General features: G+C 48.1%; 1 protein-coding gene across 2 annotated transcripts in view; it reads left to right on the top strand.

The window, feature by feature from the left end:
- Vav1 (vav 1 guanine nucleotide exchange factor) overlaps positions 1-10,475 on the top strand; it is a 57,961-nt gene extending 47,486 nt beyond the window's left edge. Inside the window, exons 23-27 of one of the 2 annotated variants that reach the window (XM_005405685.2) lie at positions 1,085-1,201; positions 3,636-3,723; positions 6,058-6,172; positions 7,866-8,017; positions 10,154-10,475. In XM_005405685.2, coding sequence (XP_005405742.1) covers positions 1,085-1,201; positions 3,636-3,723; positions 6,058-6,172; positions 7,866-8,017; positions 10,154-10,207 — 526 coding nt within the window. In that variant the 3' untranslated portion in view covers positions 10,208-10,475. The remainder of the gene's footprint in view (positions 1-1,084; positions 1,202-3,635; positions 3,724-6,057; positions 6,173-7,865; positions 8,018-10,153) is intronic. The other variant, XM_005405689.2, reaches the window with a different exon arrangement.
- The last annotated feature ends 5,306 nt before the right edge of the window (positions 10,476-15,781 follow it).

Genomic DNA, 15,781 nt, shown 5'->3' with positions numbered 1-15,781 from the left:
TTTTTCTCCGGTACCGGGAACCAAACTCACGACCTTGCGCTTGCCAGGCAGGCGCTTTGCCACTGAGCTAAATCCCCAGCCCCCACATTTACATTTCTATATTACATAACATGTTATGACATATTACATTTATATTACGTATTCATATTATGCTAAATATTATATAAATTTACATGCCACATAGTAATTACTATTGACATTTATGTCAGGTTGTTATATATTACATATTTACACATTTAATTAGATATTGCATATAATAAATATATTACTTAATATATTATTGATACTGTGTACTTACATTTACATAATATATTCATACTTTTATATTCAGTAATATTTGGTACATTAGCGATGGTGTGCAGCCACCCCGCCCATCCAGTCCCAAAACATCTTCATTTTCCCCCGAAGAACCCCCTCCCCTGTTACCAGTCACTCTGTGTCCCCCACCCTCATCCCGTGGTTCCCCTGAACCCACTTCCTGCCCCTGAACCCCCCTGTTCTGGACGTTCTGACCGACGGAGCCGCACGCTGTAGCCTTCCATGTCTGCCTTCGCTCACTGAGCCCCGTGTTTTCCAGGCGCGTCCACCTGGTGGCCTGGGTCAGTGCCTCAGTCCTTTTCACGACTAATTTTTCATTTGTTCTGATTTTTACAGACTGCATTACAGCACTGTTTTATTTATCACTACTTATCCGGATGCCCGGGGCTTTGGGTGCCTCTTACGCTCGGCACCCGGGGCTGGTGCCTGACTCTCCCTCCCCCTCTGCCTTCCGGTGGCCACAGACATGGACACCAATGGCCCCTTTGTAAGATGCCCATGGAAGCAGTGGCCAAATCCCAGCAGTTGAGACCCAGAGGGCTGAGCTGTCGCCTGCATGCATGTGTCCACCCTTGAGTACCACTCAGAGAACCCCGAGGGCCTCTACCAAGCCCTGGGCTCTGGCCCCTGTGTCCATGGCACTTTCCCTGGTGTCTAAGGACCGTGAGACCCAGGCCGCTACAGGACTAATACACCCTGGTGGCCGGGGTTTGGTGGCTCAGACACGGAGGCCGGGTGGACCTCTCTCCCTGGCCTGCCCCTGCAGGTACGCCGGCCCCATGGAGCGCGCGGGAGCGGAGAGCATCCTCACCAACCGCTCGGACGGGACGTTCTTGGTGCGCCAGCGGGTGAAGGACGCGGCAGAATTCGCCATCAGCATTAAGTAACTCCTCCTTCCCTAGTCCCCTCCCCTTTGACCTGGGCTCCGACGACGCCTGCAAAGAAGGGGAACGCGGTTTTCACTTTATAAACAGTCACGACAGTCCCTTTCATCGAGGGACTCCTGGGTCTGGGGCAGTTTTACCTTATTTCCTTGAGTTGACTAGCAGGTGCAAGAAAGATGTCATTCCTAGGGAGGCTCCCAAAGACCGTCCTCCTGTGATGGGTTGTAAACTGCAGCCACCCGGCTGTGCCGTGGAACACCAGAACTTACTCTTCCCGTGTAACTGTGTTTTCAAGCTCGTTATGCAAGTCCCTCTACTTTCCCCAGCCCTTCTCAGCTATGAGTGACTATAGTTCCATTTTCTTCTTCTCTGAAACCAACATTTTCAGCTTCCGCATATGAGTAAGAGTGGGCAGCGTTTTTGTTCTGTATCCCGTTTATTTCATTTAATGTAACATCCTCCAGTCCCATCTGTGTTGCCACACATGACAGGATATCATTCTTTTTTATGGCTGGGTGATATTCCATTTTGCATACAGAGCGTTGTTTCTTTTTTTTTTTTTTTTTGGTTTTTCTCCGGTACCGGGAACCGAACTCACGACCTTACTCTTGCCAGGCAGGCGCTTTGCCACTGAGCTAAATCCCCAGCCCCAAGCTTTGTTTTTTTATACATTCATCTGTCGGTGGGCACCTAGGCTGATTGTGTACCAGCAGACGTGGGAGTGGATGTGTCTCTTTGATCTTCTGATTGGATTTTCCTTGACTCTCTACTCTGTAGTGGGATGACCTGACCGTAGGGTAGATCTGTTTTAAATCTTTAGAAGAACCTCCCTGTACTTCTCCATAATAGCTGTTCTAATTTATATCCTCCCCCACTGCCTTGTAATTTTTTTGAATTATTGGGGATTGAACCCAGGATCTGCACACTGAATTACATCTCCAGCCCTTTTAAGTTTTTTAAAAATTTATTTTGAGACAGCGTTTTACTAAGATGCTAAGTTTCCCATGCTGGGCTTGAACTCGTGATCTCCTTCCGTAGGCTGGGGTTATAGGTGTGCAGCGCGGTGGCTGGCCGCTGTATTGTGGTCTTCAGTAGGGGTTCCCCTGTGGGAATCTAATGCTGTGTGAAGAATTTGCATTTGCTTCTTTTGAGCTCATCAACAAGTTAATTTATTTTTTTAGGTTAACACGTAGGTTCATTTTGTTTGCTTTGTTTTTTGCAGTACTGAAGATCAGACTCAGGGCTTTTGTACTGAGCTGTATCCCCTGCCCTTTATAAATAATTTTTTTTTTTTTTTTGAGAAAAGGTGTTGCTGGACGAAATTGCCCAGCTTGGGCTTCAACACATGGTCTTCCTGCCTCAGGCTACTATAGCCCTAAGATTACAGGCGTGTGTGAGCATGCCTGACTCATTTAAACTGATTTTTTAGGCGTTACTTTCTTAGCTTCCCAGCTTACATTTATTTATTTTTTATATTTAAAAACTCGGGGGCCGAGGATAGAGCTCAGCAGCACAGTGCCTTGCTCGGCAGGCGCAGAGTCCTGAGTTCGATTCTTGGTACCAAAAATAATAAATACATTTTTAAAATTTTAATTCATTTTGATTATTTATATTTTATTGGCATTGAACCCCAGACCTACAAGAGGCCATGCCTAAGACAGGAACCCCCAAGAGATCAGTTCTTTTCCGCTTTGGGTCTGAGACACAAGCTTTCTGACCACTGCCTTTGTGGTTTCCTGGCCTTCCTGTTTCTCTGAAGATGTAACTGTTCGGATGGTCCAGGCTGACGGACGAGGGGCCGGTCGCCGCTCCAGCCTGCACCCAGGCCCAGGAGCTCACATTTCAGGGCCTCAAGACCCGAGCCCCTGGGCGACTGGGGCCAGCAGACCTCTTGGAGGGACAGAGGAGCATCAGCTCATGCTTACTGCTCGGCCTTTAGTTTCATCTTTCGCTTTGACCTCCGGGGATTTCCCCCGCTTCTGTTTGAGAACTCATCGATTTTTTCCCTGTGTATTTCTGGAGGGTTTAGTGAGAGGGCTTTTCAGGGTGCCGTGTTGGCCGAAGCGCTTGTCTCACCCTGGGTTCCTTTTAGTCCGTGGTCCGCCGTGCTGGCTGCGGCGGTTCTTCCCTTCCGTAGCCTTTGTGTCCCACGACCCTCAGGACTGGGGCTAGTGGCGTCTCCTCTGCGTTGAAGAACGTTGCTTTCGTCGCAAGGGCTTGTTGACTTCCCTGTAGACCTGCGCACAGGGAAGAGGAGGCCTCTTATTTGCGATGAGAACTGCAGGGATTCCGCCGGGACCTTTCCCCTTGCTGGGCTTAGAGGTCGCCCTCCCCTGAAGGAGCCGAGGTTGCTTCTTCCCGCACTTGCAGCCTGGAGCCGAGACTTGCAAGGGGACCGGACTAACCACCCAGTCTTTCTCTTTCTGGCTCTAGGTATAATGTCGAGGTCAAGCATATCAAAATCACGACGTCAGAAGGACTGTACCGGATCACAGAGAAGAAGGCTTTCCGGGGGCTTTTGGTAAGGGCCAGTGTCCGCCCAACCCTGAGCCCGGGCAGCACCCTCCAAGAACCCATCTTCAGACCCGCATTTTCCATATTCACAGTGACCCCTCTAAAGGCACCGTGGAATAGCTGGCCTTCCACTTCCCCTCCCAGTGGCCAGCAGTGAGAGAAACCCTAGCAGTGGATAGCGGCAGTGCACGCTTGCGGAGCGGTTGCTAGTGTCAGCGTGTCACAGCTAGGATTTCAGAGAACCCCCAGATTCATCCTGTCAGAGCCCAGAGTCCGTCTCGCTTCCAGGTTTAGCTCTGCATAACCTGCTGAGGACCATTCTGCTAAGAATTCAAATGCCTTTCGGGTATTTTGGCTTCCGTTTGGTGCCCTGTCATTTTTGATAATTTTTTTTTTTTTAATAAAAGGAGGAAAACATTAACAGACAACATTTTACAAAATAGCAAAAGAACAGTACAGACAGTACGGAGTTACAAACAAAGTGGTAGGGCATTAACAATGCTTGTTGTCTTATATATTGATGATAATTTTTTTTTTTTTAATTTTCATTTGAAAGAAAATAGTACAAAAAAGAACAATAGCAAAAGGCAAACAAAACAACGCAAGGACATGAAAAATGATACGGGGTTTCAAACCAAATGATAGGGATTGACAGTGGTTTTATATTACATATTGTTATCTTCAACCAAGTTGCTCAGATTACCAGATGTAAGAATAGAAGGTTGATCAAATCATTAAAGGGAATAAGAAAACAATAATTTAAAAGAACATTAGAGACAATACATAATTTATTTTTGATACTCTTTTAGACCTTTTAAGCCTGTTGGTCTAAGACCCACGGGTCTTACCCAGGGTCTAAGGGTCCTCGAGGAGCCGGGGATTCCTCCAATGAAAGTCCAGAATTCTGTACCTGAAGTGTCTGCATGTTATTTTGGAAGCGTGATGTCTGAGATTTTACTTGATCTTCAGAGGAGCCCTTGATTCCTCAAAAGGTTAATTCATTCCACAAATACTTATTTCTCCCTTAAACTTTTAATTCTGAAACTGTTTGTTTGTTTGTTTGGGGTACTGGACATTGAATCCAAGACCTTCACAGTGAGCCACATCCCCAGCCCTTTCCCATTTTTTATTTTGAGACACGATCTTGCTAAGTCACTAAGCTGCCCTGGCTGGGCTTTGAATTTGCTATCTCCCCGACTCAGCCTCCGGGAGTGCTGGGATTACAGGCATGCACCACCATGCTTAGCTCAAGTTCCTTGTTTCTCAGAAGTATAGGAAAAAGTGCTGCAGTAGTGTAATGAACATCTATGAACCTTTCATGTGGATTTACTATTTGTTAATATTTGGTTTCTTTTACTAGAAGCTCTCTCTTTCTCTCTTTCTCTCTCTCCCTCTCTCTCTCTCGCTCATGCACTATTTAGGAATAGAATGAGAATTCTTTGCCCAAAATGACTTCAGCACGAATCCTCCAAGGGCCAAGTTATCACCACACACAGGAAGCTGAACAATGAGAAGGACCTATGGTCTAATACTATAGAGTTCCTATTAGAAGCTGCTCCATTGTACCACTTACACTTTTTAGCTGTTTTCCCGCTGGTATCTGAGCAGGCACTACACATTATATTTAGTTTTTACCCCCTTAGTCTTTTGTTTGCAATAATTTCTTAGGTTTTTTTTTTTGTTGTTGTTGTTGTTGTTGTTGTTTGGTTTTTCTCCAGTACCGGGAATTGAACTCACGACCTTGTGCTTGCCAGGCAGGCGCTGTGCCGCTGAGCTAAATCCCCAGCCCTGGGTTTTTGTTTTTTTTTAATCTTTCATTATCTTTGAATATTTTGTGTCTAGAACTCCCAAACGTGGAGTATCTTGTTTTGAAGAATATTTTAAAAATTTGACTTGCCTGATTATTTGCTCATTATTAGAATTTGGCTTATGAACAATTTAGCTTCTCTGTGACTCGGTCTGTCCAATTATGAGATGGCAGAATCTAGAACATATTCATCCTGCAGGATTTTTAGGAGATCTGGGTGATTTCTACTACTACTATTGCTACTGCTGCTACTAAAGATGAGGCCCTTGATACCCATAGTAGGCCTTAAATTTGGTGAGCTCATTATTTGTTAAATTTACCTTGAAGTGAATTAATTGGTTATTAGGAGAACTGGTCGTGGGCTGTTAGATTTCTTCCCCATAACATGGGCCTCGCGGCTCAGGAAGGGAAGGAGTTCCCCATTGTGGGAGGCATGCAAGGAGTCATTTGCCAGGGGGTCCAGGAAAGGGACCCTGGCTCTGCCCCCTTGTGGTCAGGCCAGGTGGAATAGCATGTATGGTGCTGTTCTTCCAGGAGCTGGTGGAATTTTACCAGCAGAACTCCCTGAAGGATTGCTTCAAGTCCCTGGACACCACCTTGCAGTTCCCCTACAAGGAGCCCGAGCGGAGAGCCATCAGCAAGCCTCCAGGTGGGTCTTAGGCCGGGGCCTGCAGCCCTGGCTTCCCCCAGGCAGGAGGGAGAGTCTGGGGGGTCCGGGCAGCCTTTCCGATGGGTGTGCAGAGGTCACACCTGTGCCACAGCAGAACTTCTGACCTTCTCTGTATTCTTTTGCTTGTGTGGAGGGTGGGGTGAGGATCACTCTTCAATCTGCAAAGGTGAAGACACTACAAATCCAAAAATGATTCCCCTTGCACCTTAAAAACCTGTGTTTTTATGCCAATATCAAAGGTGGTTTAGTATGTATAGCCTCCTTCCCCAGTAAGACAAGACGTTCAGGGCCCGCTTACTCCCTTTCCCTTGCGTCTGTCACCTCCCAGCTTTGTTGGAATTATTTGGAGTTATCGGATACAGTTTGCCGTGCGTTAGCACAATTACAACAGTGACTTTAGGAGTCCATTCTTCACAACTGCATTTAACTTCACAAATACATTGTCAAGAATTCTTCAGACTCCATCTGTATTTGTTTTCCCTGTTTTTATTTTAAAAAATGTAATTGTGATTCGTGTTTCATTTTGCTGGTGTGCATCCTGCAGTATATTTTTCAGAAAAGTCACATGGGTAGGATAGTTTTTGAATTTTTATATGCCCACACATTTTCAAGAGAAGGATTTAAGAATTACGATTAAAAGGTTCTATTCTATTGTATTCTGTTCATTTTGGTTTTTTTAGACAGGGTCTCACTGTGTATAGCCCAGGCTGGCCTCAAACTCACAGCGATCCTCCTGCCTCAGCCTCCCAAGTGCTGGGGTGACAGGTGTACATACACAGGCTAAAATGTTGTATTCTTCAGAAAGGAATGTGAACATATTAATACTTTGAAACAAAAATTGTTTCTATTCTCTACTCAACAAAATCAATGTTTCCACTTCTCTCCATATCATTGACATGCCCTGCTGTGTGTGTATCCAATCTAGACTGCCACAAATTAATTTTACATTTTACAGTTCCACTTACTGTGAAAACTTTACTGTGTCTTCCATCTCTCCCTTTACTTCTCTTTCCCTCACTCTCTGTCTTTTTTGGACCCTTGATCCTCCTTAAGAAAATGAAAAGTAACAGCCTAGAATGAACTTTTTCATAGTTTTCTTCTTATCCTTTTTCCTACAAGTGCACTCATCCTTTAGCTTCCGGGGGGGTTGACTCTAGGGCCCCCTCAAATCCCTTGCACACACTAGTGCAGTATTCACACAAAGCTTGCACACACCCTCCTGAGACTGCACATCATGACCTGCAGGGTCTCATTCAATGTAAACGACACGTAATCAGCTGTTGTACGTATCGTGTCGGGAGCGGCAACAAAAACAAGTCTAGGCGCGTTTAGTACGGCCACAACTTTTTTCTTGAATATTTCTCATTTGTGTCTGGTTGAGTCCATGCAGGCTGGATCCACAGAAACTGCGGGCCAGATGTACAATAAAAAATCATTAAAACAATCTCAAAGATGGTTGCATTTTTCTAAATTTGGATATTACTCAGGGCGGGAAGATGATGCTGGCTTTATGGTCCTGCGCTGGGAACGTAGTGAACACCGAACAAAACAGGGAACCGAGCCCAAAGAGGCCCCTCAGCCAGAGCGCGCCTGAGAACACGTGTCGCCTCGCTGCTGCCCCCACCTGGTGGTGCAGGGGCCAGACTCACCCACCTCCGTTTTCTGTTCACAGCGGGGAGCACCAAGCATTTTGGCACAGCCAAAGCCCGCTACGACTTCTGCGCCAGGGACCGATCAGAACTGTCCCTGAAGGAGGGTGACATCATCAGGATCCTCAGCAAAAAGGGGCAACAAGGCTGGTGGCGAGGGGAGATCTACGGCCGGGTGAGGAGGCACAGGGATGGTGTGGGTGTGGGTGTGGGTGGTCCGGCCGTGGAACTGTACTGGAACTGTGGAATGGAGGAGGAGAGATGCAGTTGGAAGGGACACACATGTTTATTTCACTTGCATAACCTACATTTATTTTGTTGAACACCTACTAAGTGCCAAGCATTCTTCTGCATGCTCAGCATGATAAAATTACTGTCCTCATGAAACTCACACTCTAGTAAAGAAGGTGCCACCTAAACCTGTAGACTTGTGACCAAGCTGTGACAGCATGGAGTGGTCCAGATTGGGATGAGTGTCACAGGGTGACAGAGGCACCCCAAGAGAGCCCCTGACTCGCCTCAGCAGCGGTCTCAGACAACTTCTGAGAGGCCAAGCTGAGTGGGGAATAAAAAACGATAGTTAAGCAAAAGGATCATCAGTGAGGTTGGGGGAAATGTTTCCAACAAAAGAACCAGCGTATGCAAAGGCACTGGGGCAAAGCCAGGATTGGCATGTGTAGAGGACACAAAGGTAGGGAGTTGTGTCTGTCTTGTTCATTGCATTACTGCCAGTGCTTGGAACAGTGCCTCGCACACAGGAAGTGTTCAGCAAATATGGAACACATGAAGAAGCAGACCAGATGCTAAGTACTGCACTTTTTGCCTGCTTCAGTTTAGACTTTCAGGAATAGGATGGGTCTCAAGGCTCGTCAAGCCAACTTGCTTCTGCTTAGCTCTCACTTTCTTTCCACCCAAGCAAGGTGCCTTCTTTATTTCATCCATGGATGAATTTCTGGCCTCTAGAATTCTTCCTTGCCTGGATAGTTCCTTCAAAGTATTTGTTGAGTGAAAACAAGGACTGTAGTTAGGGTTTCCATTCTACTGGGGGAAACATATATGGGGGAAAAATTGATCAGGATAATTGCTGAGGTGAGTAGATCTGGTAAGAAGATTGGAGGGTAAGTGTAGTGGGCAGTGGAGGATTTGAAAGAGGCTTTTAGGATGCTTAGGACAGTCTGAGATGTAGTCTAAGGATTCATCTGTAAATCTATTCACAAGTCTTCCATTTTTAAAATGTCTATCTTTATGCATCTGTTTATCCACCCACCCATATGTTCACCTGCTCAAACATCCACCATCCATCCATCTCCCCATCTACTGACTCATCCATCCATCTATCCACACATCCATCCACCCATCCACCTGTCCATCCATCTATCCACCTGTCCATCCATCCACTCACCCATTCATTCATTCATCCATCCATCTCTCCATCCATCTGTCCACCTATCCATCCATCCATCCATCTATCCTTCCACCCATCCACACATCCATCTGTTCATCCATCCATCCACACATCCATCCATGCATCCATCTATCCATCCATCTACCTATCCACCCACCCATTCATCCACCCATCCATCTGTCCATCCATCCACTCACCCATCCATCCATCCATCCATCCACCCATCCATCCATCCATCTACCCATGTATTCATCCATCCACCCACTCATTCATCCATCTATCCACCCATTCATTTATCCATTCATCCACTCACCCATCCAGCTCCTCAACCATGCATACATTCCACCCGTCTACCCATCTATCTCTACCTACATATGCATGCATTCATTTGTACACCTCTACCTCTGCTTTCATCCACCCACCCACCGTGCATCCACTGACCCCTGCATTCATTAGTCCACCTGTCTACTCATCCAACAAATAAGTATTACTATATGCTGTGTATCAGAAACTGCTCTAAGTTCTTGGTATTTAGTGGTGAGTAAGGCAGACAAAAATCTCCACCCTTGTAGAGCTCACTTTGTAGTGTGTTGGAGGGGCTAAAAATAAAACCTGTAAAGGAGTAGAGTATGTGACCGATCAGAAGGGGAGAGGACATAGGGAGTGGGTGGGTAGGGCTTGCATTTCAACAGGGGATGAGGGAAGCTTTGCTGATAAGGTGATGTACAAGCAGACACTTTTAGGAAGTGGTGGTGGGTTATCCCTTGTATGTGTTTGGATGTTATATTTTCTGGGGTAGAAGAAATAGCACATGCAAAGGCCCTGAGGCAGGCAGACACCTCTGGTATACTGAGGAGGAGGAGAACATGCCGAGCCTGCCCTGATAGAATTCTCTTCTCTTTTCAGATTGGCTGGTTCCCTTCAAACTACGTGGAAGAAGATTATTCTGAATACTGTTGAACCCTGGTGCACTAGCAGAGAGATGATAAAACTGCAGGCTCTGAGCCTAAGATGAGCAGGCAGAGACTCTGACAGGTCCCGGCAGGCAAAGTCTGGACAGACTGGAGGGCCGGCATCCAGCTGGCAGGGCTCCCGGACAATTCCCTGCCATGGTTAATTTATAACACACCAATTGCCTCTTGAGTCCTCCCAAAAAGGCCGGGCTCAAGGCGACTGCTTTTAATAAAATGATGAATGCGGGACTGGTGCGTTCAGGGCCCAGGCAGGGCATCTGGCTCCCTCTCCTTTCGTGCTGGGCGGGACAGCCCTCCATCCTGGTTTGCCTGGGGTGGTCCAGGGGATGCTTTTCCTTCTCCCCAGTGTCCTGGTTTGGATGGTAGATTATACAGTTACAGGGTCAGGTTGTCCCCCTCGGAGGCCGACCCTACGATAAGGATTGGGGCGCAAGGTTTTATCTGGGAGATGAGCCCAGGAGGCAGCCGGAAAGGAGCCAAGTCGGGCGTCCACGGACAGCTGGGCCGTTCCGTTGGAGTCGGGGCGGGGTCTGCCTGGCGCTGGGGGATGAGGGAGCGGAGGTACTGAGCCGGGAACTCCATCAGCAGTGCTGGAAGCCGCTGAGCACAGGACCCTTTACGCGGAGATGGCTGGGTTGCAAGTGCGCGCGCGGGGGGCCGCTTCCAGAACACAGGGATTTGCAGCCTCGTGTTGACCGTTGGGGTGGGCCCAAGTCCGGCAAGTGTCCGTTGGCCCAGGGCCCGGTCAAGTCTCAGAGCACTAGGTGGTCTTGCTCAGTTTGTCCTAGAAGCTGCTGAATTTTCTTTCTTTTTTTTTAACCTCTTTCCCGTTTTTTATTATTATGCGTTTGTGATGCATAATAGGTAACCCATCGCGGGGAGTCGGTGCGCCTACGTGTCTCATCTTCGTTGCTTTGCTTCCTCTTCCCCTCCTCTCCTTCCCGTTTCCCTCCCACTGCAGATCCCCTTCCGCCTCCACGAAGTCAGCCTCTGTCTTGCATCATCTATGTTTAATTTGGTCTTTATTTACACATTGGGTTTCTCACATAAGAAAAAACACATGAGATTTAGCCCTCTGTGTCTGATTTATTTCACTTAGCATTATGGTCTCAAGATGCATCCATTTTCCTGCAAGTGACTCGAATGTATCCTTCTTCATGGTTAAGTAGTATTCCTGTGTGTATATCTCTATCATCTCTATATCTCTATTGCCACCCCCATTCCCATCCCCATCCCTGTCCCTATCCCTACCCCTATCTCTAGCTCTATCTATATCTCTATCTTTTTTATCACATTTCTTCACCCACTCATCCGTTGATGAACATATAGTCTGCTTCCAAGGTTTAGCTATTGGGAACTGTGCTACTAAAATATATGGTATGAATATATCACTACGGTACGATGACTTTAATCCTTTCGGGAAGACAACCAGAAGCGATATAGCTGGATCAAGTGGAATTTCTTTGTAGTTTTATTGAGAAATCCCGTACTGATCTCCAGAGTGGTTGTGCTAGTTTACATTCCCTCCAACGACGAAGAAGCGCTCCTTTTCCCCCACAGAGATTGTTGGATTTTTATGTAGTTGGCGCCATCATCCTGTAAAAAACATCCCAGCCTTGTGAGGCTGGAGCTTTTGGTAGGACAGAAGGACCTCGGGCACTTGGGCGGCTGCAGCTGCTAAAGGAGCACAACAGTGAGAGCAGGAAAAAAATAGGGAAGAAACAAAGAAAAAAAAAAGACATACAGCTGCAGGAGGCAGTCGGCTGCGCAGGCGCAGAGCTGAGTGGGAGCTGACTCACACGTTACGGTAGCAAAGAGAGATCCAGAGCAGAGGTGCCAAGCCTTTGCGTCTTGTTACGCCACCCATCAGACGTCTGCAGGCCCAAGAGAGGCGTCTTTACAGCAAAAGCAGCCTTCCAGGCCTCGGGAGGTAACCCAGGCAACTGTTGCCATGACCCCCGCGTCAGAAGTGTTATCTACGCAAAGCTGAGGGAAGCCAAGGATGTACCCCGTCCAGCTGCAGGACCTCTAAGTTAGTGATCTTCTAACCCAACTAAGACAAAGCAAAGTTGGAGGGCTCGTTTAGGGTCCTCTTGGTAGCACCTCCCTCATTTTGTGCACTATTTTGCATTTGTGATTTGATCAGGGTCTCAGCGGGTCTGCTGAAGAAGCGCAAGGGCAAAGAATCAATGGATAACAGTTTCCGGCATCGAGGGGGTCATTTTGTTGTCTTCGCCTTTTCTCCCAGCATGGTGGTCCCTGACTGTCCTGGGTAGAGCCTGCTCTGGTGGCAAGAGAGCTGCAGGAACTTTGCAAGTCGTCGGTCTGTGCGGATAGCGTGAGGGCTGGGGAAGCGGGGGGTGGGGGTGGGGAGCTGGTATGATCTGCGTCACTCTCCCTTAGCCCAGGATTCCGCCTGTGCAGCTTCTCCAACCTTCTGTACGACTCAGCGGATGCCAGCAGATGTAAGTGTGGGAGCACGCTGCCCAGCTTGCTATTTCCTGGGCCCTTAGGGAGGGCACCAGAGAAGCCTTTCTTACATCACCCTGAAGATCTGTGGGTTGTGGGTGGGATAATACGGTAAAGGGATCTGTCAGTGGACCACCTCGGTGTGGAAGTCTTCTCTCCGGCCTAACTATTCTCAAAGAACCCTGCTGAGCTTTGCTGGGAGAAAAGCTGACTCAGACTGAGGGATGCTCTTCCACATATATTATTTATGGCCAGACTTCTTTTTTATTTAATAGACTTTATTTTTAAAATTGTGGTAAAATGCACAGAACATGCAGTTTACCGTCGTCACCGTTTCAGCTGTACCTTTCAGCAGAGCTACGTAGATCCGCAGTGTCATGTGACCGTCACCACCGACCAATCCAGAACGTTTCCTCTCCTGAAACTGAAGCTCCGCCCCATTCCACGACGTCCTGATCTCGATCTCTCTCTTTCCTCGGCCCTGGACAAGCGCTGTTTCTTGGCCAGATTTTTATCTAGATTCCTTCAGAGCCTAAATTTTTTATGTTGATTAAATCAAGATTCAGAATCTCTAAATAGACTTTTGATATTCAAAAGCCAGGAAGTTGCTTTTTTTGGTAAATCTCTCTCAGGCTGCTAGAATAACTCTTACCAAGCGAAAAAACAAAGGGAGTTGATGTGACAGACCAAGACTGGAGAAGGGCCATGGACTCTAAGTTGATTTGGAGAACAATAAGTACTTCTAAAATATTTATTTGCAAGTCAATACTTCCAAATATGACCCTGTCCCACTACTAAGGGAGGCAGACTACCATGCCGAGCAGTTAGCCTTTCCTGGTGCTGTCACAGCAAGCATTATGTACGCGTGAACTCTTCCACCTCACAGTCAGCTTTGTGTGCAGTAAACCATAATAGTCAAGACTCCGGAAAGATTCTACGGTCATCTCTACCCCTGTAAAATTAGCTGTAGCATTTTGAGAATGACTGCGTGTGTCTGAACCACAGAAAGATGGATTCACCTGCTCCGGAACCAGCTTTGCACTGTTGACACAAAGCACTTGGCTTCCACAATGTGAGGGAGGAGAAGTTTGTTTCAGCTCATGGTTTGGGAGGGTTCAGTCCATGGCTGGCTGGCTCCGTGGCAGAGACGTCATGGTGGAAGGGAGCAAAGCTGCTTAGCTCAAAGCAGCTGGGTTAGGGTCAGAGGTGGTGGAAGAGTCTGAGAGGAAGGGGCGAGGGATCAGATACAGACCCCAAAGTTGTCCCCATGACCTGCTTCCTAATAGCCCATGTGGCTGAGAACTCACCCATGGGACAACTTATTGATGAGGTCAGAACTCCCACGACCTGCTTACCTCTCCAGGAGCCTCCTAATCAAGTCAAGCTGACGGTCAAGATTAACCAGAAAAGTGCCAAGGTACAAAGCCACCCTCCTCACCAGTGGGTGAAGAGGACCTTCCATGGCGTAGCTCTCCCTCCAACTCCAGGTAGGCCGACATACACATAATACCTGTGCACAGCTCCCCAGGTGTAGGCTATGGTACAGCAGCCTGATGTGAAGCAGAGCTGGGAGGCAGATTTAGGGGGCAGTGGAATCTCCAGTCACCATAGACTATAGCAGGGGCTGAGAGGTTCTGCCCTTCCTGACAACACTTCCATGTAGGGGAGGGAGTGGGTCACCTGGCATTGGTGTGGTTGGGGTCCTGGGGTGATTCTTGGAGTTACTGAGCAGCACTGTTCTTCAGCCCAGGCTGAGCTTTGACCCCAGACATGCACTGGCCTCTCACTCTGGTCCTTTAAGACTTGGCTCACAAGGTTGTATTGGTCACCTTAGGCTAAGTTTTGCTGCAGTAACGAGCGAGCCCATATCTCAGAATCTTACAAACACCTCCTCCGTGTATTGGCTTTAACTCTTCAGTAAAGAAGAAATTTCTAGAGGGGAGAGGATGCCCTGGAGAAGCCAGGCTCAGAATATGTCAGGCTCACGACAGAAAGAGAGTGATGGACGGCCGCCCAGGGCACACTTCACGTCCTCTAATGTCTCATTCACAAAAGCAAATCAAATGACGTAAATTAGTAGGGCGTGGATGTGTAATCTTCCAGGGGGCAAGGTGGGAAGTATCTCAAGCCCACGGGACAGCCACTTACCTAGTTTCTTCCTTGATATTCACTTGCACTTGTGATAAGCACTCATCAGTGCCAGTTGTTATGGCCGAGTTGTGTCCCTCTCAAAATGTACATAGTGAAGTCCTGACCGAGCCTCAGAAGATGACTGCATTTGGGGAAAAAGTCTTTAAAGCGGGCATCAGTGTAAGTGAGGTCATTAGGACGGCCTCTAACCCAGTCTGACCGGTGTCCTCAAGCGAAGAGGAGATTAACACACGAACACACAAAGTGATGACAATGACGTGCTCAGACACAGGCAGAAGGCAGCCATCTGCAAGCCACAGGGGGAGGCTTCCAGAGGCGCCAGCCTTGGGGACACCTTGATCTTGCACTCCAGCCCCCCAGAGCTGGGTAACGCATTTCTGTTGCACCAGCTACTGAGTCTGTGATCTCTGTTACAGCAGCTTAAGCAGACTCATACCCTGGCTTGTTGCTACTGAACCAGGCAAAGCGACACTCGGATTGCATAGCGCGTACGGTGGAACAGCCTGGAACAAGCAATCGGGCCGCGATGACACGGCGTGGTGCCTTCCATGGCGAGGGAAATACGTGTATGCTGGTGTTGGGTGGGGGAGGGAGGAGGAAACATCTAAGGTGGCACCTACAGGAGGGGCTGCAGGGGTTTGCCTAGGAAAGATGGGGGTAGGGAGCTTTTACAGGGCTGGGTGTGAGTGGGGGAGGTGCTGGTAGGATCCGGAACTTCGAGGGGACCATTTGGCTTGGAGTGGGGGGAAAGAGGGCGGCTGTCAGGAGTTAGGCAGTCCCTGGTGAGACCCCAGCAGGACCTCTGCTCTCCTCTGTCCCCTGGAGGGCTCGGCAGGAGGGGATAACTGGCTTCCTCGGGATGTTTTACTGGGGGTGCTGCTTCTCTGTGGAGTGGTGGAGGGGATGGATGAAGGACCCTTGGTCACCCCTCAGGGCCCTA

The sequence above is a fragment of the Chinchilla lanigera genome, unplaced genomic scaffold, assembly GCF_000276665.1.
Source record: "Chinchilla lanigera isolate Chin_1 unplaced genomic scaffold, ChiLan1.0 scaffold00094, whole genome shotgun sequence".
NCBI lineage: Eukaryota > Metazoa > Chordata > Mammalia > Rodentia > Chinchillidae > Chinchilla > Chinchilla lanigera.
This window is presented reverse-complemented; position numbering and strand designations above follow the sequence as displayed.